At 51.7% G+C, this 15,618-nt stretch overlaps 1 protein-coding gene and 1 long non-coding RNA gene across 6 annotated transcripts in view; one reads left to right on the forward strand and one right to left on the reverse strand.

The window, feature by feature from the left end:
* The window catches only part of SHB (SH2 domain containing adaptor protein B), a 145,963-nt gene extending 139,230 nt beyond the window's left edge, over positions 1-6,733 (forward strand). The window contains exon 7 of one of the 2 annotated variants that reach the window (XR_010323060.1): positions 5,608-5,711. Coding sequence is in view for 1 of the 2 variants with exons in the window: in XM_023545352.2 (XP_023401120.2) it covers positions 5,608-5,791 (184 nt within the window). In the remaining variant the exon portion in view is untranslated. Of the gene's footprint in view, positions 1-5,607 lie in introns of both variants that reach the window. The other variant, XM_023545352.2, reaches the window with a different exon arrangement.
* The window catches only part of LOC104845642 (uncharacterized), a 34,290-nt gene that overhangs the window by 11,172 nt on the left and 7,500 nt on the right, over positions 1-15,618 (reverse strand). The window contains exons 4-6 of one of the 4 annotated variants that reach the window (XR_010323062.1): positions 5,053-5,122; positions 3,654-3,762; positions 2,627-2,918 (exon numbers count right to left, since the gene is read on the reverse strand). This is a non-coding gene — a long non-coding RNA (uncharacterized LOC104845642). Of the gene's footprint in view, positions 1-2,626; positions 3,763-5,052; positions 5,123-6,792; positions 11,637-15,618 lie in introns of those variants that run through there. The other 3 variants (XR_010323061.1, XR_010323063.1, XR_775621.3) reach the window with 3 other exon arrangements.

Genomic DNA, 15,618 nt, shown 5'->3' on the forward strand with positions numbered 1-15,618 from the left:
TGAGCTCATTCTGCCCATCCTTGCTGGCTCTTCCTGGGACAAGCGCTGACTAGACAAAGCAGCCACTCCATCTGGGGGCAGAGTGGCCCCCTGCACACCGTGGGAGCTTATAACACGATGCAGTGGGCCTCATTTCCCTGGCCCAGGGCAGACCCTAACTAGATAACTGCTGGAGGAGTGTGGATGGATGGATGGATTGCAAAGCAGGTGATAAATGCCGGGAGACAGCTGAGGCTGGCGGTTCTGTAAGCACTCAGAGCAAGGATGGAGCATTTTCAGTGGAGAGTGAGTGGGGAGGCTTCCCAGAGGAGTACATGGGAGTTGTGGTCTCTCCTTAGCTGGTGTGTAAGCAGGGGACAGAAAGGGCCTTGACGAGTTCCCTCAGAAACAGAGCCTACTGTGTGCCAGGCATGTGCTCAGGGCCCTGAGGGGAATGGGCTGGGCCTCCTGAGAAACAGTGTCACAATGAGCAGGGTTCCTGACCTCAGGAGCTCACCGAATTATGGGAAAGCCATGTCTTGGGTCAGAAAGCATCCAGAGGCAAACCTGAACACCTGGGTCCATCCGGGTAGTTGAGTAAGGCTAGGCAAGGCTGGTGGTAGCTTCAGGGCCCTAAATGCCAGGCTAAGAAGAGGGCACAGGTTTTGGAGTTAAGTAGACATAGGTTTAAATCCTGACTGACCTTGTCCCATGGGACAAGGCCCACACCTCCCTAAGCCTCAGTTTCCCCAGCTGTAAACAGTGGTAGTTACACCAACTTGGCAGTGGTTGGTGTAACAGGTAGACATCGCTCAGCTCAGTGCCTGGCGGACAGTAGGGAGCCACAGGTGGCTTTTGAGCCAAGGTACAATGTTCTGAGGGCATTTCTGTCAAGAGAGCAGCTCCCCAGTCACCTGTTAGGCTGAGGTGAACCAGGAATCACCTCTGAGTGTGCATTCTTCTAACGGGGTCCTACACGCTAGTCCCAAAGGGCAGTTTCCTTGCCTTCTCCCACATAAATATTATATGCAAGTATTTTTAAGCTATTTCATCAGGAAAAGAAGTGATTCAACATAACTATTACCCTGGATTCTTCATGAAATATGCATCAAGCAATTAGATCTAAAAGGGAGAGGTGAGGCCCCACATGCCGCACCGAGCCTCCTGGACAGCAGCTGCAGGCTGAGTGATGTTTTGTTAAAGCCTCGATTATGAGGCAAGGCGGGGCTGTTATTAGGCCCTACGCACCAGGCACGTCTGATAACCGTGGTGATGAGGAGGTGCTTTTTCTGATGATGATGAGTAATCTGAATGCCGTGACAGCCACAGTGCCCCAGCCCCTGCCAGCTGTACGAGATTCATTAGACAGGTCACCCGCTAGAGACACTCAAATTGTGACTTTGCTCTCGAACGATGTCCTATCAAAGGAGATGGGCTGATGCACTGTTGGCAGCAGCCTGTTGGAGCTCCCTGGAGACCGAGGTTTTCCCAGAAGCAGTGATGGTGCTGATGCTGGCTGGCAGCACCAGGTGGAGGGGAGGCACAGCCCAGAGCCCACCCACCTGGCCCTGGATGCAGGGCCCTGGGCTCTGGCTGCAGCTGCAAGCCCACCTTGCAGTGTGCCCTGGGCCAGGGTGTTCCTCCCTCTGGCCTCAGTTTCCTCCAGGGTACACCAGGGGGGTTAGAGGAGGTGGTCTCCATCTTTTAGTTCCAAAAACACTATGTACAGAGCAGCTGTAACATCGCTGTGCATATTAGATGCAAGTTATCCGATGTGGCCCTCTGTCTCCATAGAAATTTTAGCTTTTCCCCCTTCTTCTGCTGGACATTTTTTGTGTGGAGTTGGGAGTCACTAAAGCCATCCCTGGCAGCCGTTTTTAAATGTTCAGCCTTTGCTAGGTAGGATCTCACTCAGGGGGACCTTGTGGCCAATCAGGATATGTTATTACTACTGGTCTCTTGGGTATGTGTTGACAGAGCTTTTTACCTCGCCTTTGCAGTGGTGTGGTCAAGGATTAGCAAAAGGTCTTGAAAAGAAAGCCTACTCACCTCTCCAGACCCATGACCTGTGTGATAGGGTTCCCACGCCTGGCACCCATCGCTGGTGACTCCTGGGGGCACCATATATTGGGACTTGCTATTCCTGACCCCCAAGCTCCTTCTGTGTGAGCCACTCTTGGCCTTTCCCTCACAGCCCCTCTGTAGTCTCCTTGATCTGCCTCCACCCTGCAAAGTGGGTGCCGTGGGGATGAGGCTCAGGGACAGGAGTCATTTGCTCAAGGTCTGACAGCTCTTGCCTGCCCCCTTGCTTGGCCTCATGTGGGCTGTGGAGGGTTAAGTAGGGCCCTTTCCTGGGTCTGGAGCACACCAAGGTTAGGAGCACCAGCTCTGGGAAAGGCCCACTGGCCACTGATGGCTGTGTGACCTTGAACTGGTCACCTCCCATGTTGGAGCCTGAGTGCTGGGCCCAGAGCCTGGCTCACAAGAAGTGCCCGGAAGCCTTAGCCCTGAAGGTGGTACAGGCTGGTGTCCAGTGCCTCGGGACTGGGGATGTGGGCAGCAACAGAGGGGAGGGTATGAGGCTGCATCCAGGCAGCAGAGTATGCTTATCCCAGGGAACCCAGCACCTCAGACGCCATACAGTTACCTGCCCACAATGCAGTGGGGGCAAGGGCAGAAGCCCAGTGAGGCAAGGAAGACCCAAGGTCCAGAGAACAGCAGAGTGCCAGTGCTTGATCCCAGGAGGAAGGGATGGTCCCAGCTTTGTCTTGGTCTCTGAGCTTCATTACCTTCCTGTCCCCTCGGCATAGCCTGGTCGAGGAGTTTAAACAGGTGTGTATGGGAGGAATAAACATAAACAGCACGACCAGAGAGGCAGGAGTGACTTCAGGAAGGTGTGCGGCTCTTCTCAGCCTGGCAGCTGCCCACCTCACCCATGCCTGTCAAGACAGTGATGTCGGTGTGTAGCCCTGGGGGCCATTCCACACCCACGGCCTGGAAACAGAGGACCGTTGCTTCCGCCTCTGGCTCTAAGCTGTTGCCACCATCACTGCCCACTTCTCTTGCTGGGTGTTTTAAAAAGAACCAGTGTGAAAATCTCACCTTAACTTGTGTGAGTTACTTTCCTTAACCTCCTTATAAAATAAATGGCACCCCCCACTGCACATCACCCCCAGTCACAGACTAGTAAGAATCGTGAAGCTAGACTCACACAGAGAAGAGTGACTTGGCCAGGGTCACATGGCCCTGGCTGCCTGAGCTGTGACTCACACCTGCAGCTCCACTCTGTAGTGAGTCCTCTCTTCCTTACATGCCCCTGTCCAGCTATACCAAGCACTGGGGCCTCCCAGAGCAGAGCTTTTAACTCTTCCTACTGTTTTCTTGGAGTCTATGGGTGGTGCAAACGGTATGAGTGCTGCTGCTAGCTGAAAGGTTGGGGGTTCAAGCACACCCAGAGGCACCTTGGAAGAAAGGCCTGTCAATCTACTTCTGAAAAATCAGCCACTGAAAACCCTATGGAGCACAGTTCCACTCTGACACACATGGGGTTGCCAGTGCTTCATTTAAGCCATTAGAGAGTCCCCTCTAAGTCGATGCAGACTTGTGATCTCCCCAGGGTGGGTAGGTGCATGTTTACTCAATGGGGTTTTAAATTTTTCATTTAACGCACATACCGTTTTCTTTCTAGTGGCCTAAGCAAGCGCGCCTCCTCCTTCTCAGAGGCGTCGAGGTAATTCTCTGATGAAATGACCCTTCACTGAGGAGCAGAGCTTGCCACAGGCTCTGTAATTAGAACATTGCCAGCCTTAAAAAATCTTGATTTAAATTTCAATTCTTTACAGGAATTATTCTCTCTTGAAACATAATTGCTCTCCAAACGATTTCCTTTAAGCCAAGGGTGACATCTCTAAATACATTATTATGAGCAGATGTATTGCTCAGTGCCTGCACCTCATTAAGCATTTGTTCTGCCCATTTGAAAATGATCCTGGAGCCCAAATTAATGTATTAACAGAGCGGGCACTGGGGGGCTTGGGCACCCAGGCCCGAATGGAAGCGACGTGTTCAAGCAGGAGCAGCAGAGGTGGGAAGAAGAGCTCAGGCTCAGAAAGGCTGCAGCTCCCATGTGTCCACACGGTACTCTCAGCCTTGTCCTTGGTGGGGGGGAGGCGGCAGGCAAGAGGTGATCTTGGCCTCCTGGAAGCCCAGGGTCAGACACTAGAGAAGGTGGCAGGGCTTGGAAGCCCCAGCTTTCTCACTAAGTGATCAGCACTCAGTAGACTGGACTGTGCTTTAGAAACTGTGAAGCATTCACAGGTGTGGCCGCAAAATCATCATAATAGCAGTAATAGGCTCATCAGAGGCCAAGCTTGGAGCCGAGCAGGCAGGGACAGAGCAGCCTGGGTAAAGGCAGGTTGGTGGAGCAGTGAGTGACCTGATGTGGCTGGAGCCTTGGCTTGAGGAGGGAGAGGTCCACTGGGGCTGGTGGATGCTGGCTGGCAGGAGGAGTGCAGCCCCTGCCATCAGTGAGCTGTGTCCCACCCAGCATGCGGGTGCAGGGTGGGCTACAAGGGCCATGGGCACACCGTCAGCCCTTCCTCCTGCAAATGCTTCTTCCCAGCCAAGTCCAAAGCTGGGCATGGTGGGTACAGAGACCAGAGTCAGTCCTGTGGAGCATTCAGGGGAACTGGAAGATGGACAAATAATTACAATTCAGAAGGTGAGTGCTGATGGAGGCATGAGTGCTCTCTGTGTAGTCAGGAAGGAAGGAGCTCTGCCGTGGGAGTCCTGGAAGACTTCCTGGCAGAGGAAACACTGAGGTGAGTTCACTGAGCAGAGAGGAAGCACAGAGGGCAAAGAGCCTGCTTGGAGCAAAGCTGGGGGAAGTACACACAGTCTGCCCACATCCTGTTGGTCAAAACTAGTCACATGGCTACACTGGCTGCAAGCGAGGCTGGGAAATGTAGTCCCAGGGTGGGTAGCCCCTTCCCGTGACAGTTCTATACTATGAAAGAGATGCATCAGTTTTTGGAGGACAGCTCACCCACCATCCCTTGCATACAGTTTACTCACCTGCAGACTGGGGGTGATGACCCTGCTGTGCCCATCTGTCACAGTGTCATGGAACATACATGATTTGCACCTGCCAGGCAAGGGTTAAGCAGGTGTCAGCACCAGGAGTAGGAAGAACTGGGTTTTTTTTTCCCCTGAGGAAGCCCCAGCGGCTCCTCTGTGTCAGAAGACCTGCCTCCAACTATTGAGGTTGGTGTTGGATCCTGATCAATACTGGAATGTGCCCTTGGGTGGCCCTGGACCTTGGTCCTGGCTTGGAGGTGCCACTCCGGCTGCTCCTTGGCTAGGCATCTCTTCTGTTGCAAGCACTCACAGCTGCGGAATCTTTGCATACTAGTGGGAATTTAGCCTCTGCCCCAGTGCCCAAGAGGCCGTCCTCCAGGGGGATGAGTGTGAGCACAGTATAGCCTTGTTCAAAGCCAAGTTGGGTGGATCTCCAAGACGGTGCTCCCCTGCCCCTCCACTGGCCCACCCCCTGTACTCATCCTCCACAACGTGGCACCCTTGGCCTCTGCCATCCTGTACATCTTAATGACCTCTGTGTTTTGTTCACAGGAGCAACCAGGGTTTTATGCACATGAAACTGGCCAAAACCAAAGAGAAGTACGTTCTGGGTCAGAATAGCCCCCCGTTCGACAGTGTCCCAGAAGTCATCCACTACTACACCACCCGGAAGCTGCCCATCAAAGGGGCTGAGCATCTGTCCCTGCTCTACCCTGTGGCCGTGCGGACCCTGTGAGCAGGCCAGCCCTTCCTGCTCTGACCTGGAGGACTGGCGGTCCCTGCCATCATCCCGGCCCTGTGGCCAGTGTGTCCAGTCTGTGTCATGTGTATGGTACTAGCACATCACTGCATGTCTCTAGAATGCTGTTGCCATTTGTGGGGGCTGGTGAAGGACGGTGAACATGCCACCCCAGCACCCACCCCACCCTTCCTTGAGTTTCTGTGAATTAAAATATTTGCAAATCCAAAGAGATGCCTTCCAGGATGAACAAAGGCAGGGCAGCTCCGAGGGCGGAGCTCCCTGGGTTGCGTCTCTTTGTTCTCCAGCTGTCACAAAGTCACACCTGTGTGTGGGGCAGAGTTTCCCACCAGGGCCCCAAGGCGCCCTGAGCCAAGTGCTGGTGCTTTGAGCCTGGGAGCCCGGCCCAGGGTCAGCAGGCCTGGGTACCTCCCCGCTCTGGGATGTGTGTGTGCGTGCACGTGTGAGCACATAAGTGAGAACACATGGTCACACACAGACGTGGGTAAACCCACTAATCTACTTGTAGTCACTTAATGTAATCGGTAGGAGATCTTCAAGGAATCATTGTGCAGTCAAAAAGAGGATTCAATTATTTATGAATAGGGTGTGTAAATAAAATAGTCGTTTAATATATATGCTTATCCCTTTTTTTTAATATATATATATATATATACACACACAACAGAGGGTCTCTGAGGGGGCAGCGCCTCCCTGCTGTTTTCAGTCCCAGCGCAGGGTGTCTTCTCTGGCCTGTGTAATATAACACTGGGGGTGGGGAGCTTGTCCCCTATCTCAGGCCCCCTGCAGGTTTTGGGCACCAGAGTGGGTCTACCTTGTGAACAGGGTGGAGGCAGTGGGGGCACAGAATGGGAGGAGCACTGGCCAGAGGGCTTGTCTGCCCAGAGAATCAACCTGCAGGAAGGTCAGGCAGCCCTGCATTCAGGCTCCAGCAGCAGATACAGTCAGAAGCTGCCCTGTATGGAACAATCAGGCCTTCCCCCCGTCCCCGCCCCCGGTCTGTGTTAATAACCTACAGTGCACAGCACCCAGCAGTATACAAAGGGCTTTCCTCCCACTCATTGGTCAGTTCCCACCATGAAGCATGTGGGGAAAGGAAAACTCAAAGGGGGGAAAGTGGCATGCCTGAGGTCACCCAGCCCAGAAGCAGCAAAGCAGGCTTTGGAGCTCAGACAGGCTCCATGGTCTTTAGTTGGCTCTGCATGTCCTCCCTGTTACCCTGCTCCTGGAGGACAGCAGAATCCTGCTTTCTCGGGACATGGAGCCCTGTCAGTCACTGATGCGTGTGTGCACACACACCACCCCTGTCTTGTCCCCATCCTCCAAGGAGCAGAGATTCTTCCCACACAGGCAGATCCTAAAAAGGTTGTGAAGTTGCCTGTTACTCAGTTCCCCTTCCTTACGCACCCACCTGCCACACTGCAGTTAGATGGGGATTGAAAAAATAGAAGAATCACAGCCAGCGGCAGGAAAGGTATGGCTTCCACCTACTGAATGGTGTGAAAGGGATCCGGAGCCTTGGCCAAGCACACAGCATCCTGCCTGCCCAGCTGGTCTGAATGGACTGGAAGTCTGGGGGATAGCGTCCCCAGCACATGTGGGAATGGTGCACGGGGCTGAGTCTGAACACCAGAGGTCTAGAACATCAGCATTGCCAGGGCCTTACAGGGAGGTAAGTCTAATTGTTCAGTTGAAGAGACAAAGGCCCAAAGAGGGACAAGGTCATGCCAAGGTCACCTGTCAAGTTGGGGCGGGGCAGGACTAGACACTGCACTTTAGGCAGCTGCCACGAATTTCAGCAGTTTGTGGTCAAAGCCATCAATGCCGTTTCCTTGGTGATTGTCTCTCCTGCTTAGGCTGGTTATCCTCCCGGGTCCTTGCTGATCGGTCCAGCAGGCCCCCACCCCCTCCCACCTGTAAGGCAAGCCAACCTCCCTGGGCTGACGTGACTGCCACCTTGGCTCTGGCTGCGTCAGCCTCCAAAGAAGCCAATCCTGATCCTTTGCCTGTTTAGCATTTTCCAATGCATCCTTCAAGGCAGGCGTACCTGGAGTGATTCCGACTTTGCTTTTTGTGAACGTGAAAATAAATGAGGAGTTGGCACTTCGTGAGAACAGAGGTGCCAAAGGAGGCTGGATGCCAAGGAAGCCCCGTTAGAGGCCAGAGGCGCGGGGGGAGGGGTAACCACACCAGCTCCTCCCCTCAGACAAGCAAGCTCAGATTCGGCCTGCACAGGACACTTCCTGAGGCCACAGAGTCCCTCTCTAGACAATTTTCATAGCAAATTTCTCTTCAAGAAAGGCTCCAGGCTGTGGTCTGAGTAAAAACTGGGCTGCTTTGCCCTCTAGCCTGGGGCCACCCTGCCTCCCCTTCCTTCATCTTCCTGAGGCCCCGCCTCCAGCTCCCCTTAGGCCTTGGAGCCGGCAGAGGAGCCAGCTTACAGGATGAGAGCTGCTAAAAGGAATTTTTTTTCCTTAATTTTATGAACCTCTCCCTCTTCTTCCTCTAATTGTGACTGTTTCCTCTGTCAGCATGTATTCATGTTTTCTTGGACATCTAACAATTGAAACAGCTTTTCCCTTTCAGAAACACTCACATTCAGGTTACTGGCGTTAGTTTGGTTTTTGTTTTGGCTTTCTTTTTTTTTTTTTATCTGCTGCCAATTAAAGGGGGAAAAATGAGTTGGGTTTCTTTGAGGAAAAGAAAAAGCTCACTGCCACACAATATCTGGCCCTCAGCATTCTGTCTTGGAACACAACCACCAGCCACTAACCGACCTTGCTGCTCCGAGCCACGGGCCTGTTTTTTCTTTCCCTCCTTGCCAGCTTCATTATTGACCACAATACACCAACCACTTCAGCGGCTCCGTCCTTGAGCTCTGAGGAGTCAAGGGCTCTTCTGGCAGCCCCCCAAACAAGATGGCATCCACAGAAAGAAAGGAGGCCTTGTGAGGCAACGAAGGCCCACCTGCCTCTCAAGCCAAGGTTCCATGGGGTATCTGAGGTCACAGAAGAATCTGGCAAATGCAACATCCTCTCCTGGAGAGAGAGAATCACAGGGCAGCCTCTGCACAGGAAAGTTGTGGCAACGGCTTAGTCTTCAGGAAGGCTGGGCTAATCAGAGCTGAGCTGTGTGTTTCCTCCCAGGGTGGCTCTGGGCTGGTGCCCCCTTAAGGCCAGGGGGTTGATCCGAAGGGGAACCCTGATCCAGCCTCCAGCAAAGCCTCCATGTCAAAAGGCAGAGCCCTCTGTAGTTGTGGGGCTCAGACGTTCCTCTCGTATGGCTTTGAGCCCCAGGTTCTGCCCGGCTCTGAGAAGTGGCTGGTATCATGTTGGCCTAAGGGCCTAGCGAGGACTGACAGCCTCCTAGACCCTGGGGACAGTGTGTGCAAGAGCACTGCAGACAGGTCAGACTGGCATCTGGAGTTGGCCCTGGGTGCCCACAACAGGCCTGGCAAAATCGGGCACTGGCCAGCTCACCACATCGGCCTCTTCACACTTCCAGAAGCGGTTACCAGCAAAGACTAAATGGGGCAAGTTTTCCAGAGGGGGGCAGTACAGTCCACACCTTAGATGTAGGGGCACCTTCCAGAACCCAGAGACACACACACAGGCACCACCCTTCCCCCTGTTCCTCAAGGCTGTATCACTGCCAGGAGCCTGGTACCAGCCACAGAAATGTAAGTTCTCATTCTGTGTGATAAACTGTACAATGATGTATATTTAATGTGAAGCATTTAATATACAGGTTTGTTTAAATACACCCCACTGAGCATGCATGTTTTATTTCTTAAAAACGCAACAATGTGCCCCAGGAATCTAGTTTGATTGCCTTCTGCTTTGTAAAGGCTAAGATTCTGACATCATCCCCCAGAGGTGGATTGTTACAGGAAAAAAAAGGAACTTTCCTGCTTCCTAATTACAAAGGAGTTTGAGCCCTAATGAGCTCATTAAAATGGAAACACATTATTTGTTCAGCAAACATTCATTGAGTGCCTACTGGTCCTCAGACTTGGCGGATACAGAGGTAAATAGGACTCACCTCCTGCCTTAAAGAAGTTTCCAGTCTGGGGGGGGAAAACAAACACGCAATTATACATGCTTTTATAGTAGAGATGGGTCTGCGGTACTGTGGGAGCCCAGATTAGGGGGCACTGGATCTCTCCTTTCAGAAGTTGGCCTTTGGAGGATGAGTAGGAGTTCACCAGGGAGTAGGGAGGGACAGGCGTTCCAGACAGAGGTAACACTGGTAGGGTCATCAGGGGAGCTAACAGGCCTAGTGTGGCATAGTCTGCCAGGAGAGGAGATGGCAAGGCTGCTGCGTCTCCAAGGGCTTCACTCTTGTGGAGGCAAAAGAACAGAGGGCAGGGCAAGGGAAGGGGTGTTCTCAAGTCCAGGAAGTAGTTTTTGGTCTTTCTGAAGACTGGCCTCCTACTTTCTGGAGGGCACTGACTTTAGCTCACAATCTCCCATTGTTTGCCCTAACACCATCATTGAGAACACTCAGGTCTGAGTGCAGAGCCCGAGGCAGGGAGAGTTCCTGAAGGCCTGCAGGCCAAGCCCTTCCTTCACACACGTCAGCGCCTGAGGGAGCAGAGGGTGCCCCAGCAAGCCAGGAAGCCTCCTCTGGAGTGGGATGGGGTATCCTGCCTCTGGTCTCGGGCCCTGCCCATGGCAACCCTGTCACCAGGGTGTAAACACGAGACAGCTGAAAGCAACCTCGGTCTGTGCCCTGGATAGACTCGCTACCTCTCCTGCCTCTCCCCACCAGCCCCCTACCTCCTCCACTCTCCTCAGGACTCAGGCTTCCATTCTCTCCTTCCCTGCCTGCATTCTTTGACCAGAATCCACACCTCTGACTCCAGTCCCCTCTAAGCAGCTCTGGGGGCTCACGCAGACAGCAGCTGCTCTGTGGCCTGCCCTTGCCCATGGGATGCCTGTGTCCAAGGGCGGACAAAGCTCTGGCACATGGTTCTCACGTCCAAAAATGCTCCTGGGCCCAACCAGGATTCCGCGCGAAGGGCAGCGCCAGTGCTTTGTGGCCAGGAATTCCTGGAGGGGAAGGAGGAATGGTTTCTGATGGTCACCTCTAAGCTCCTGCTTTCTGCTGTGGAGAGTTTTTATTCCCATTTAAGTTCAATTTAACAAACATTGAGTATCAAACAGATTGAAAAGCAATGGTGACGAAGAGGAGGGGGAAGCTGAGCACAGAAAACATCTTCCTCAACCAGAGACTACAGGAAACGGCAGACTGCCAGGATGCCTGCCTGCCCCCACTTCATCTTGGCACAGAGACCCACCAGAGTAGGCTGGAAACAGGCCCAGGGAGGGACAGTGGCTTGCTCAGGCCACACAGCAAGTCCGCCTCCACATGCCTCAGGGTGCTTGAGGGTGGCCAGCCTTGGCCAACATGGCTCTGGAAAAACTGGGGATAGGAGGTTTCTTCTCCAGGGTTTATGAGCCAATTCCTTCTGGCCGGCTCCCTCTTGAGTGGAGGCATCCCAGGTCTGCAGTGCCAGTGTAATCTCCGGTTTGGGGAGATAAGGGGCCTTGGGAAACCCTGATGGCGTAGTAGTTAACTGCTACAGCTGCTAACCAAAGGCTCAGCAGTTCAAATCCGCCAGGTGCTCCTTGGAAACTCTATGGGGGCGGTTCTACTCTGTCCTGTAGGGTCGCTGTGAGTCCGAATCTCAACGGCAAGCGGTGGGTTTGGTTTTTTTTTTTTTTTTGGTTTAAGGGGCCGCGGTCTGTCCAGGTGGCAAGAAATCACCAGTGTGGCTCTGGCGCCCTCATGTGGCTTCCTTTGGCATTGCAGCCAGTCCCTGGGAAAGGAAAACAGCTTTTGCATCACCAGGCCTTGTTACAGAAACTGAGGCCCAGAGAAGGAAAAGGCAGGCCTGGAAACAGATAAATGGCAGGCAGTGCAGAGTGGTGGACGATGGGTGCGCTAGCAGATGCGCAAACTGCGCTAGCAGATGTGCAAACAAGCGAGGAAAAGACAGGGCAAGTGATATCTGAGCCGGGCCTCATGTAGACAGTAGGACATCCCAGGCAGAGGAAACATGAGCAAGAGCTGGGAGCAACCCTGACACATTCTACTCCCAAGCCTCGCTCATTCCTGCTTCCTGAGAGGGAAGGCCAGGCTGAATTACAGCCGCTCACTGCAGATCAATTGTACACAGTATTTTTTCAGTTATTGACTTTCTGATGATAGAATTTGTATGAGTTTACTGCGATAAATGTGCATTACAGGAAAATATACGAAAGTAAAAGCCACCCTAAACTCAAAGAAAAGCGCTGTTAACATTGTAAAGCATTTCCTCCGTGTTTTTCCCTGCACATACATACTACTATTTTAAAAACTGGGCCCATACTGTGTTTGTATAGTTTTACACCTTCCGTTTTTCCTTTCACATAAGGTCCTGTGCTATTCTTTCATCTCACTAAATCTCCGAATATATCTTTTTTTTTTTTTTTTCATAGCTGCATGATATTCTACCTTAACTTTTTTTCCCAAAACTGCAGGGAATGTCTTTGTACAGAAATCTTTATTCGTATTTTTGGTTTTTTCTTAACGAGAAATTTGTAATAGAGGTGGCACTGCTGGATCAAAGGCTGAGTACATCTTCAAGGCTTCTTGTCCTCTGGAGAGACATCAAGTTATCTTCCACTGCCATGCCTGGGACTGCCCCCCCCCCCCCAAAAAAGCTGTTTGTTTACATTTGAGAACTTTCAGCAACTTGGACTCTGCCTAAAACCTGAGGCATAAGATTAGCAGTTTTCTTTCAACAAATACAGCTTGAGCCCTCAGGTAATGGAGGCTGTGAGGACAGGAGGCTGTCTAGGCTCTGCTTGCAGGGTGACCAGTCGTTCTGGTGTGCCAAGCCTGAGGAGCTTCCAGGGCACAGGACTCCCAGTGCTAAAACCAGGACCCAAAACCAAACCTGATGCCATAAAATTGATTCTGATTCATAATGACCCTATAGGAAAGAGGAGAACCACCCCATAGGGTTTCCAAGGCTGTGATCTTTATGAAAAGAGACTGTGGCTGGTGGGTTCGAACTGCAGACCTTTCAGTCAGCAGTCAAGTGCCTAACCACTGTGCCACCAGGCCTTCTCTGTAAAACCAGGGCAGTCCTGGGCAAACTGAAGCCACAGTTGGCCACCAAAGCTGCCACTCCTTACATGACCTTGGGCAATTCCCCTTAACAGGGGAAAAGAAAATCATTAACAGGTCATGGTGAGGTGTGACCAGGTAGGCAAGGTGCCAGGAATGGCACCTTGAGTTCCTACTCCCAAGAGTTAAAGAAGATGGACTCCACAGAACACACTGGGAATGGTAGCCTAGGAATTGACCAACATGGTGGCCCTGATGCATCTCAAGGAAGGAGGCAGGAGGCACATGACCCAGAGTCACTGCCTCTGTGGTTGTGGGTGAAGGATGATTCTGAGTCTGGCTTCTGCCATGTAGATCTGTCCTCAGACCATTTATCTGGGTCTCTAGGAGTTCCTGTGTGGTGTAAATGGTTAAGTGATTGGCTACCAACAAAAAAGTTGGCAGTTCAAATCTATCCAGAGGCATCATCAGAAGAAAGGCCTGGCAATCTACATCCAAAAAAAAAAAAATCAGCCAATGAAAGCCTATAGAGGACAGTTTTACTCTACAACACGTAGAGCCAACATGAGTCAGAATCAACTAGATGGCAGCTGTTTTTTTTTTTTTTTTTTTTAAATTAGGTCTTCTAGAGAGAGCTTTGAGAGAGCTATCCACCATGAGTCTGTTTGTCTTATTGTGGTAGATTGTGTGTTGCTGTGCTGCTGGAAGCTATGTCACTGATATTTCAAACACTCCTTTCCATTCAGCAGGGGCTCCCTCTGGCGGGGGCAGCTGAGGTCCTGGGCTGGGGGATGGGGACAAGGGACCCAGAGAGGCTCTAAGGGAGCCCTGCCCTCCTGGAGTGCCAGAGGCAGATGAGAAGAGTAACAGCAGTCACCCAGGGGGAGCCCTGGGCAGGCCAGACTCACATCCTCTCCACCCCTTTCCAGGTACGTGACCTGGGCAAGCTGCAAAACTCTCCAAGCTTCTGTTTCCTCCGCTGTGAAGTGGCAGAAGAGAACCAACTTCACGGGGGCATTGCAAAGACTACACACAGTATTTAACATACGCCTTTAGCATTGTTGAGGCAACTTGCAGATAATGTCAGCCATGGGAAAGGCAGAGGCCATACAGCCACAGAATGTCAAAGGAAAGAGACCCAGAAGGTCTAAGGCTCCAGGAAAGCTTCCTGTAGGAGGAGTGGTGGCCATTTTACAAAAAAAAATTTTTTTCTAGCCCTACTGAGCATCTTCTGGGATAAGAATCAGAGCCTAAGGCCCTTTTACTCTCTGGGTTGAAATCCAGAGCCCTGCTCAGAGTTCTCCCATCCCCCACCTTGGCATTGGCTAACATCCCAGTTTTGTTATTTAAATTAATTCTAACATTCAACAGTTATTATCTAAACAATAAACATTTGTTGTGTTTATTATTTAAATAATTATTGAATTTACCATTTATTTCCCCATTACCGTTTATTGTCTTTATTGTTTAAATATTAAACCTAAGCAAAGTCTTTATTGCTTATATATTAAACATGTATGATGTTCGTTATTTACTGTCTTCACTCACTAGAATGTAGACTCCAGAGGAGCAGGAATCTAGAATTCCTGACACATACCAGAAACCCTGGTGGCATAGCGGTTAAGTGCTACAGCTGCTAGCCAAAGGCTCGACAGTTTGAATCCGCCAGGCGCTCCTTGGAAACTCTATGGGGCAGTGCTTCTCTGTCCTATAGGGTCGCTATGAGTCGGAATTGACTCGACGGCACTGGGCCTGGGACCAGATGCTTAATACCTATATGTTAAGTGAAGTAACAATGATAAAAGGTCATTTATGGAGACCTTACTCTGGGTATGCTTGACCTTGTATAAGGTTAAGTGACTGCTAGAAAAAGCAGAAAGAAGCCCCGGTTAAGCATGTGGCTACTAACTAAAAGGTCGGAGGTTGAACCACTCAGTGGCTCTGCAGGAGAAAGATGTGGCAATCTGTTTTCGTAAGGTCTACAGCCAAGAAAACCCTATGGGGCAGTTTTACTATGTCACATGGGGTCCGCTATGGACTAGAATCAGCTAAACAGAACTTAACAACAGGAAAAGCAGAAGCTGGGTTTAGTGGTGGGGCTGCAGGCTGGTGGTTAGCAGGATCTGGAGGGAACCACGTTCTTCTTCCCCAGGTACGAGAGAAGAGGGTGACACTTAAAACCTCAGGTGACCACAAGCCTCCACTCCACGGCCCCCTCCACACTGGCCACCTGAAGGAGAACAAGCTCCCACCATGCTGGGTCTGCCATCCTGGGTACTTCAGCACCAGAAGGTCCTTGTTCCGTAGACAGGAAACCGAAGCCCAGAGAAGGGGAGGGCCTTGCCCCAGTATGTGATCAGGAAGTGGGGATCTAGGATTTAAACCCAAGTATTCTGGCCTTTATTCTGACCTTACAACGTGCTGCATCTAGCTCAGCATTTCCCAACTTGCGTGATCAGAAGTTCACCTGCGGTTCTTGTACAAAGTAAAGGGCCAACCTGCCCGCCTCCCCGCAACTCACCAGGTGCCCAGTCCCTTTCCCAAGCGCTAGGGAAGCCGAAGACATCAGCTACGGACTGAGCTGCTATGTCCAGCTCTGTTCCCAAAAATGATGGAGGAGGCGAAGTCCCAGCCTCACCTCTTGATACGTGTAAAACTGAAGCAGGTCACCGGACTTCTCTGAGCGT

Source organism: Loxodonta africana, chromosome 9, assembly GCF_030014295.1.
Source record: "Loxodonta africana isolate mLoxAfr1 chromosome 9, mLoxAfr1.hap2, whole genome shotgun sequence".
Lineage (NCBI taxonomy): Eukaryota > Metazoa > Chordata > Mammalia > Proboscidea > Elephantidae > Loxodonta > Loxodonta africana.